Here is a 9,245-nt window from a genome sequence, read left to right as displayed (position 1 = left end):
TGTTTGAGAACCTATGGGTGGGCACCCAGGCTGTCCCCTGGTCTCTTCTGCGCTGCGGGCTGGGGGAGCTCAGGAGTGGGGTGACCAGTGGTGATGGGGTGAAGGTCCTGCTAGGCTTTGTGGGGGTTCGCCTCAGGGCTCTAGGGGACCAGAGGGGCCTGTAGGGCCCAGCTGATGGGGAGTGGCTGCGGCCGGGGATGGGAGGGGCAGGGCGGCCCCCTGGGCCTGGGCTAGTGACTGCAGCCAGTCTCCTCCTCTCTATACAACGAGGTGGGTGCCCGGGATCAGGGCTCCAGGGCCAGTCCCCTGAGAGTGGGCAAAGGTGGGATGGGGGAGGGCCTTCCGGGAGGCAGGGACAATGGGGGCTTGTCTCCCCAGTCGGCCACCAGAAGCAGGGGAGGACTTTGCAGAGGAGACCTGCCTTCCTTGCTCTGCCTTTGAAAATCATCTGAATTCCCTTTTGGGGTCTGACTGTTGGCCGGGGAGCGGCCCCAGGGCTGGGCCTTTCGCCCCTGGGCCAGCCACAGCACACACCCAATGAGCAAACCATTGCTGCCCACTTCCAGCTGAAACCCTTCCAGCTCTCTAAGCCCCTGCAGAGAGCAGCAGGCACCCCATTGTACCCCTGGGGAAACTGAGGCGCTTGGACCAGGAAGCCTGGAGCCCCAGTCCAGCCCCAGGCATCCAGTCAAGGCCAGCCCTGGGCGGCTGCCCGCAGGCTTCCTGCCCGCCCGTGAGGCCGTGTGGGAAGGGCATCAAGAGAGGACTGCAGAGCAGTGACTGACCTTGTGTCACCAGCCAGCTGGCCCGGGCAGCAGGGAGCGGCCAGCCCCATGGACAGGCGGCCGGCCATGCATGGTCGGCGGAGTGGGTTCCCAGACACACAGTGCTGGGTGGGGTGCGACAGACTGCTCAGCCAGGGGCCCTGAGGACAGTGGTGACTGAAGTCTGGGGGCAGGGGGGCCCTGAGGACAGCGGGGACTGAGATCTGGGGGCAGGAGGAACTTGCCAGGGCCTCAGAGGTTAAGGAAGACCTGCCCCCAATTCCCTGAGTCACATGCCAGGAGCTCCTCCCTTCCCCCAGGGGTGAGAGGTGGCCCCTGGAGCTGGGAGATAAACAGTGGCAGAGGTCGGGGGTCAGGCCAGGACTCCAATCTGGTCTGGCGCCCACCTACTCCCTGTGACCTTGGGGAGTCCCTGGCCTCCGGGGCCTCAGTTTGCTCCTCCAAAGGATGAAATGACCTCTAGAGCAAGGGGTGGGGTCAGTGCAGGTGGCCTCACCCTCTTTGGAGCTTCAGGGCCCGAGGGGCGAGGGGGTCCCTGGCACAGGCCAAGAGTGGACGGGCTCAGAGAGGCCCGACAGGAGCACCAAGGAAGCAGGGTATGCAGGGGAGTGGTCATGGGGGCTGCAGGGGCTGGGGTGAGCAGGGCAGAGAGGAGCCAAGATCTGCATCAACCTGCTGAAGGGGATGGAAGCAGAGGCCACAGGGCCAGGGCCCTGCACCCCACCCCAGATTCTGAGGGCAGGGCTGGGGGTGCCAGGAAGATGGCCACAATGACCTCTGTCGTCCATTTCACTTCCGGTCACGTTTACAGTGCTTTCCAGAGAGGCAGTGGGGCGGGGGGACAGGGACCGAGCGGGGGAACAGGGACAGAGGCGGGAGGGGCAGGGACACAGGCGGGAGGGGCCGTGACGGGGCAGGGGTGGGCAAGAAGAAGGCGCCTCAGGGGCCCTGCTGGCCGAGACCTGGGCAGAGGAGGCCTCCAGCCCCTGGGCAGGAGCCACACACACTGCTGGACAGTGGGCAGACGGTGCCTGGTCAGGACGCCTTCCCACGCTGGGCAGGCCTGGCTGAGCTGCCCTCTTCCCTGTGTGCGAGCCTGGGGCCTCACCACCTCCTCACTCTCTCTGCCAGGTGTTGATGGTGCCCACAGGCGGGCATCCGAGTCCCCGGTGTTAGGAGCCCCTGTCGCCCTCCGTGTCATCTGAAGCCGTGCCCAACCCGCCCTCTGGCCCTCGCCTGGCACCCCGGCCTGCCCGCCGCCGGAACCTGGCATGTCAAGGCCTGGCCACCGCCGGCCTGTCCAGCCCGCGGAACCCCGGCGGCCCCGCGAGCTAGGATGAGGGGCCCGGCCGCCGCCCCCGGCGCCCCGTGCATCTTCCTGCTGCTGCTGCTGCTGCTGCTGCTTGTGGGGCGCCGGGCGCGTGCGGCCACCGGCCTGGACACGGGGCCCGGCCCTGAGCCGTGCACCACACTGGTACAGGACAAGTTCTTCGGCTACTTCTCGGCGGCCGCCGTGTTCCCCGCCAACACCTCACGCTGCTCTTGGACTCTGCGCAACCCGGACCCACGGCGCTACACGCTCTATGTGAAGGTGGCCAAGGCGCCCGTGCCCTGCGGTGGCCCTGGCCGTGTGCACACCTACCAGTTCGACTCCTTCCTGGAGTCCACGCGCACCTACCTGGGCGTGGAGAGCTTTGACGAGGTGCTGCGCCTGTGTGACCCCTCGGCACCCCTGGCCTTCCTGCAGGCCAGCAAGCAGTTCCTGCAGATGCGGTGGCAGCGGCCACCCCTGGACGATGCGCCTGGCAGGGCCCCGGGCCCCAGCAATGACTTCTCCGTGGAGTACCTGGTGGTTGGCAACCGCAGCCCCAGCCGGGCCGCCTGCCAGATGCTGTGCCGATGGCTGGACGCCTGTCTGGCTGGCAGCCGCAGCTCCCATCCCTGTGGCATCATGCAGACCCCATGCGCCTGCCTGGGCGGCGACACTGGTCCCCCTGCCGCCGGCCCTCCAGCTCCTCGTGGGGATGTCTGTCTGCAGGACGGTGTGGCCGGCGGCCCCGAAAACTGTCTCACCAGCCTGACCCAGGACCGGGGTGGGGACAGTGCCACAGGTGAGTGACTGGCCAGAACAGGAGCTCCAGGAGGCAGGGGCTCCCCTCCAGGGCTGCCTTGGCACCAAGGGGGCAGGGTGGAGAGGGAGCATGTTCCCGTGGGCGGGCCAGCCACTGCACCCAGGGCCCTGCCGTGGTGTCACTGCATGACAGAACGAACGAATGAATGACCAACAGTGACCCACCCTGCAGAGTTCCAGCCCTGGCTCCAGGGAGCCCGACATTTGCATATGGTGGGCATGGTCTCCCCTTCTCTAGGTCAGGATTTTAGGTGGCCAGGGAGGCCTCAGTGTCCTCGGGCTGGGTCAGGGGCTACTAAGCGCCAGGTGGGGGCTGAGGGCTGCCCTTCAGGTGACCTTGGCAAGGATGACCTCTCTGTGGGGGACGGAACATGCAGGTGGAGTGGAGACAGGAGGCTGGTGTGGGGTGGTAGACGCAGGAACCTGCCCCCCAGCCAGTCCTCGAGCCCCTCTGCGCCCCGACCCGTTATCTGCCAAATGCTGGCTGCTTTGCATGTTTGCTCCATGGAGTTTGGCAGGATGGGTCTCAGGGCCCAAACTCCATCTCCCCCAGAACACGAGCGCTGCTCCCCCCATAGCGTATGTACCCCCTAGGGTGCAGGGAGGAAGGGGGGCGGGTGGAGGGTGCTGGAGCATGTGGCCCTATGGGACGATGGTGTTGGGGGCCCCGGCTAGGAGGTCATGGTGCTGGTGAGCAGAGGCCCAGGTGGGACGCCCAGGTGGAGGGCAGAGAGCTCTGGGGAGGGTTTTAACCAAGGTGATGTCGCTCAGGCCATGAGGCAGACTGGGTGCTGGCTCCGAGGGGATGCCAGGGCCAGGAGCTGAACAGGCCTGGTCCGGCTTGGCACGGGCACAGGGACAGAGCTGACAGACTTGCTGACAGGAAGGGTGAGGGCCGGAGGACAGAGATGTCCTGACCACTCCCGAGCGTCTGGCCTGGGGTGAGGTGGGCAGGAGGCGGGGACCAGCTAGGGAAGCGGGTCTGAGGCCAGAGTGGGACTGAGGGACACACATGAGGGCCTCCCAGGGGGTGTCACACAGGTCCAGAGCCTCGGGACCCAGGTTGGGGTGACAGGTGCTTGGAGGTGGCAGCTGAGCCACACTGGCAGAGCCCCTGACCAGGGCCCGAAGCCCAGCCTGACGCTGCCTCACTGTGCGTCCCTGGACCGTCCTGTCAGGCTCCTCACTGCTCAGTGGGAAGAATGAAAGTGCCCACACGCCTCGGCCACTGTGAGGAAGGAGCCAGGGGAGCTGGCGTCTAAGGGGAAGCACGGGTCTGTTGGGGTACCATGCCCTTGGGCATTAGGGGGGCCCTCGCAGGGCTTGGGGTGCATGGGTGTGCTGGGGTACCGTGCCCTCAGGCATCAGGGGGCCTTTTGCAAGTCTTGGGGTGTATGGGTGATGCTGGGGTACTGTGGCCTTAGGTGTTAGGGGGGCCCTTGGATGGCTTGGGGTGCACGAGTGTGCTGCGATATCATGCCTTCGGGTGTTAGGGGGCCCTCACAGGGCTTGGGGTGCACAGGGGCAGCAGAGGAAGGGAGGTGTGGAAAGGGGCTTGGGCCATCTAGGGGAGTGCATGCAGACTCTGAGAAAGGGGGTGTGTGGAGGCAGGACCAGAAGGAGATGGGAAGGTGTGTGTGCACGTGTGTGTGCGTGTGTGTGCGTGTGTCCATGGGTGCATGCCTGTACGGGTGTGCCTGTGTGTGCGTGTGTGCTTGTGTGTCCATGGGTATGTCCCTGTACGGGTGTGCAGGCATGTGTGCTCATGTGTGCTGTGCACTGTGCACAGACTGATGCATGCAGGCGTGCTAGTGCTAGTGCTAGTGCTGCGTGTGTCTGCATCTGCGTGTGCGTGTACGTGCGCATGTGTCTGTGCTGAGGCCGGGCTCTGTATAGGCGCCAACTTCACAGTGTTTGGCATGGAACTGTGTGAACTGTGTTGGGCCAGGGACTTGAAGGGACAGGGTGCAGAGAGGGCCTGCCACACGCAAGCGGGAGTTCCAGCTCTGGCACCTTGGGGCGCATGGTGTCATCCGGCCGCCACACAGAGGCATGGCAACCAGACTGGTGCCTGTGCCCTGCACTGGACGGCCTGGTGCTGCCCAGGCCTTGGAAGGAGGAAGGCTCGGTGGTGACAGGGGCAGCCACTGGCTGTTAGCTCTGTATCACAGCATCCACACTATCTGGTCCCCTCTTCAGAGCAGCCATGAGCTTGTCCCCCAGGGAGGCACGCACCTGCCTCTGGGCCTTTCCACAGGCTGTGCCCTCAGCCTGGACATCTGCAGGGCCGCCTCCCCCAAGCCCTGGCTCACTGGCCACCTTCTCAGTGACGAAAATGGCAGCATCCCCTCCCCGCATCATTCTCTGACCCCTGTGCCGTCTGTCTGTCTCCACAGCCCCCTCAGCTCTCTGCCCCCTGTCCTGTCTGTCTGTCTGTCTCTCTCTACAGCACATATCATCCTTGAGTGTAGTGTGCCTGCACTTGTTGCTGTTTGCTGACTGGTGTCTGTCTGTCCCTGTTAGGATGGACACACCACAGGAAGAGTAGTTGCCCTGTTTACTCATATAACCCCGGTGCCTGGACCAGTACTTGGTACTCAGTAGGCATCGGTAAATGTTTGTGTGGAAGGAGGCACAGAGACATTAAGACTCATGGCCAAGGTCACACAGTCGTAAGTGGCAGCTGACAACAGGGCCAGCTCTTTTGGCCACCTAATGTGTGTGTGGTATGTGTAAACATGTGTGTGTTTGCATGTGCACATGTGTGTGCATGCATCATGCGTGAGTGCATGTGTTTGTGAGTGTGTGTGCTCACATGCATGTGTGTGAATGTGTGTATGATGCATGGGGTGGGGTGCAAGGACCAGAGAGGTTGAGTGATCATTCAGAAGCCACACAGCTGCACTGGGGAGGCATAGGACCCCCGATCTTGCCTGCTGAGGTCAGGGAGCCCCCTGACCCATGCTGTTTGGGGCAGGCTGGGACAGCACATAGAACCGTCTCACCTCAAGCAGGAGGCACATGGCTGAGCGGGAAGTGCACGGGGAGCACTCAGCAGCCACAGAAGCCCGTGGCCCACTTTCAGTCCCTGACCCGCCTGCCTGCCCAAGTACCACATGGCCACGTCACACGCCAGACGCCACACACCCTCCTCAGGCCAGAGCAGCTGCTCCCTGGCCTCCCTGCCCACCGCGGCCCACGCTGCCGTCCACCTGGCCACTCCTTTCTGCGCCCCGCCCCCAGCGCCATCTCTGTCTCTCTGTGTTCTCTGTGCACGCCCCTGCTGCTGGGGAGATAGGGCCATTTCTCTGAAGGGTTGCTTTAAATATTCATGTTTTAATTAAGGAATTTTATTGCAGAAGTGACATGTGAGATCATGAAAAAGCAGCATCCTGGGGGCTGGGAGTCAGTGTGTGTGCTTTCATGAGTGCATCCCTTGTGCATGCATGTGTGTGTCCTTGTGGGGACCTGTGTGCACATGTGTGTCCCTGCATGTGTCTGTGCATGTATGTGTCCTTGTGGGGCACCTGTGTGCACATGTATGTCCCTACATGTGTGTGTGTCCTTGTGGGGGACCTGTGTGTGCATGTGTGTCCCTGTGTGTGTGCATACACGTGTGCCCTTGTGTGTCCTTGCAGGGGACTTGTGTGCACATGTGTGTTCCTGCATTTGTGCATGCATGTGTGTGCCCCTGGGTGTTTGCACATGTCCTTGTGGGGGACCTATGTGCACATGTGTGTCCCTGTGTGTGTACATACACATGCATGCCCTGTGTGTGCATGTGTGTCCTTTTGGAGGGATCTATTGCATGTGTGTATCCCTGCATGTATGCATGCAAGTGTGTGTCCCTCTAGGGGACATGTGTGTATATACATGTGTCCCTGTGCACGTGTCCCTGTGTGTGTGCATGCATATGTGTCCTTATAGGGGTACACATGTGCACACACATGTGTCCCTGCATGTGCATGCATGCATGAGTCCTTGTGGGTGCACATGTGTCCCTTTCTGTGTGCACATGTATGTCCTTGTGTGTGCATGCATGGATGTGTATCCCTGTGGGGGCATTGTGTCCCTGTGTGTATGTATCCCTTTGTGTGTGCACATGTGTGCTCCTGTGTGTGCACCAATGTCTCTTCCTGTGGGGGCATGTGTGCACACATGTTCCTGTGTGTACAAGCATGTGTCCTCTTGTGGGGTTATGTGTGTGCACACACATTCCTGTATGTGTGCACATGTGTGTTTCTGTATGTGTGCACACATGTGTGTTGCTGTGTGTGTGTGTTTGTGTCCTATAGGGGGGGTGTGCTCCTGTGGGGGGGTGCATGTGTCTGTGCTGTGTTTACTTATGTGTGTGTGCATGTATGACATGTATATTTGTGGTATGCATATATGTGCACGTGGGTTTACATGTGTCCACGTGTCAGTGTGTGCCTGTAGAGGGTGGCAGGCTGTGCTGGCACCTGTGTGTGCACGTGTGCACACTTGTGTGCATGCGTGTTTACGTGTATCCATGTGTCAGTGTGTGTGCCTGCGGGAGGTGGGTGGCAGGCTGTGCTGGCGCCTGTGTGTGTGCACATGTGTGCCTGTGTGTCCGTGGGCCCGTTTAGTGACAACCAGCAAACAAGAAGGTGTCCCGCCCCAAGGCAAGCCGTGCTCCTTCCCGATGGTAGCCGGGTGTCACCGTGAGGACTGTAGGCTCCCTCTGCCACTTCCATGGGGCAGCGCCCACATGCGGGCTGGGCTGCGTCGGGCCGCCCCTCCCCCGCACCCCGCTAACCAACTGCGCACCAGCCGGCGGGTGGTAGCAGGGCGGAGACACGTTGCCCACTGCTGTCGGCCACAGCTCTGCTCCCTGTCCCAGAGGGGGTTACCGTCCTAACTCGGGTTTCCAAACAGGTGGGGAGACATGCTGGGGCACGGGCTGGCCGCCCTAAAGCAGCTCCTCCGTGGTCCTCGCGGGCCGCAGCAGGGTGGGACCCGGAATGGCCCGGATTCCCGAGTCTGGGCTTGTACACACGGTGCCCTCTGGCCCAGGAAGGGGGCCCTGAGAGAGCTGGTGCTCCACTCCTGCGACCACGGACCTGAGCGGCTCGCGTCAGCTCCTGTTTCTCTTCTGGGAAAAGGGGACCCACAGGACCCGCTTGCAGGGCTGGCCCGAGGCTTCTGGGGGCGCACCTCGCGCTCAGCAACCCGGCCGAGTATCAGGCGGCACCCCACACCCCGAGCCCCGCCCGCAGGTGCCTCTTCGTCCGGGCCCTAGGAGGAGTGGTTCCTCTGAGCTGAGGCCCGGAGCCGGGGGGCTAAGTCAGGCCCTGGCTGGCTGGGAACGAGCTCTGGGCACCCGCCTCAGGGCCTGTCCGCGCACCCCGCGGTGGCCTCTGGGCCAGCCCGGGTGCAGGAGTCCGGGTGCTCCAGACCTGCACCGGTAGGGGGCAGAGGGGTCCCCCTGCCGCCAGGTGCGGCGACCCGTGGACGCGCGCCCTCTGCTGGCGGTGAGGGGAAGGGCACGCGCCCCTCCTCCCGGGGATCCCGGAAGCCGGGAAGGCCCTGCTGGGGGCGGGGCTCCCGCAGAGGGTCTCGAGGCGCGGAGAGTAGGGGGCGCGCGGTCCTCGGGCAGGGTTGACAGGCCGGCGGGTCAGTGGAGCCGCTCATCCGAACCCTCTCTCCTGGGTGGCCTGGCTGCCCGGCGGGCCGTTAATTGGCTCCATTCATCCCTTAATTAGATGGAAATGAGGCTGCTGCACAGAGGGGCATTGAGCCCGGGATGAATGGCGGCTTCTTTCCGGACCTGCAGAGGCCGCCCGCCCCAGCCCTGCCCACTCTCCGCGGCCCCTCGCAACCCACCAAGCCGGTGCGCCCTTTGCCCCCTGCCAGGCCCGGGAGGCCCAAACTGGGAGCCCTGTCCCCTCCACATTTATGGAGCGTCACCGATGTGTGACCAGGACCCCCATCGAAAATTAACCATAAACATGAAACCTACACTGACCTGGTCACTGGGGCTGGAGTGCGGCCAAGGGCAGGGCTCAGTGTGTTCCCAAGGAAGGGCAGAGGTCAGTCTGTATGGGCACCAGGGCTCTGTGTGCTCAGAGTCAGGAGTCAGTGTGACTGGGATGAGGGCTCAGTGCGTGGGACCAGGCCCAGGGCTCAGTGCGTGGGACCAGGCTCAGGGTTCACTGCGGGGGACCAGGCCCAGGGCTCAATGTGGGGCCGGGCCCAGGGCTCACTGCGGGGCCAGGCCCAGGGCTCAGTGCGTGGGACCAGGCTCAGGACTGAGTGCGGGGCCAGACCCAGGACTCAGTGTGGAACCAGGCCCAGGGCTCAGTGCGTGG

At 63.3% G+C, this 9,245-nt stretch overlaps 1 protein-coding gene across 1 annotated transcript in view; it reads left to right on the top strand.

Moving 5' to 3' along the window:
• The first annotated feature begins 2,121 nt into the window (after positions 1-2,121).
• Positions 2,122-9,245, top strand: part of ADGRB1 (adhesion G protein-coupled receptor B1) — a 69,962-nt gene continuing 62,838 nt past the window's right edge. Inside the window, 1 exon segment of the mRNA XM_042780913.1 lies at positions 2,122-2,896. Coding sequence (XP_042636847.1) covers positions 2,122-2,896 — 775 coding nt within the window.

Source organism: Orycteropus afer, unplaced genomic scaffold (genome assembly GCF_000298275.1).
Source record: "Orycteropus afer afer isolate SDZICR_OR568_19922 unplaced genomic scaffold, OryAfe1.0 scaffold00069, whole genome shotgun sequence".
Classification (NCBI taxonomy): domain Eukaryota; kingdom Metazoa; phylum Chordata; class Mammalia; order Tubulidentata; family Orycteropodidae; genus Orycteropus; species Orycteropus afer.
The sequence above is the reverse complement of the archived record's forward strand: the minus strand, read 5'-3'. Positions and strand labels throughout refer to the sequence as shown.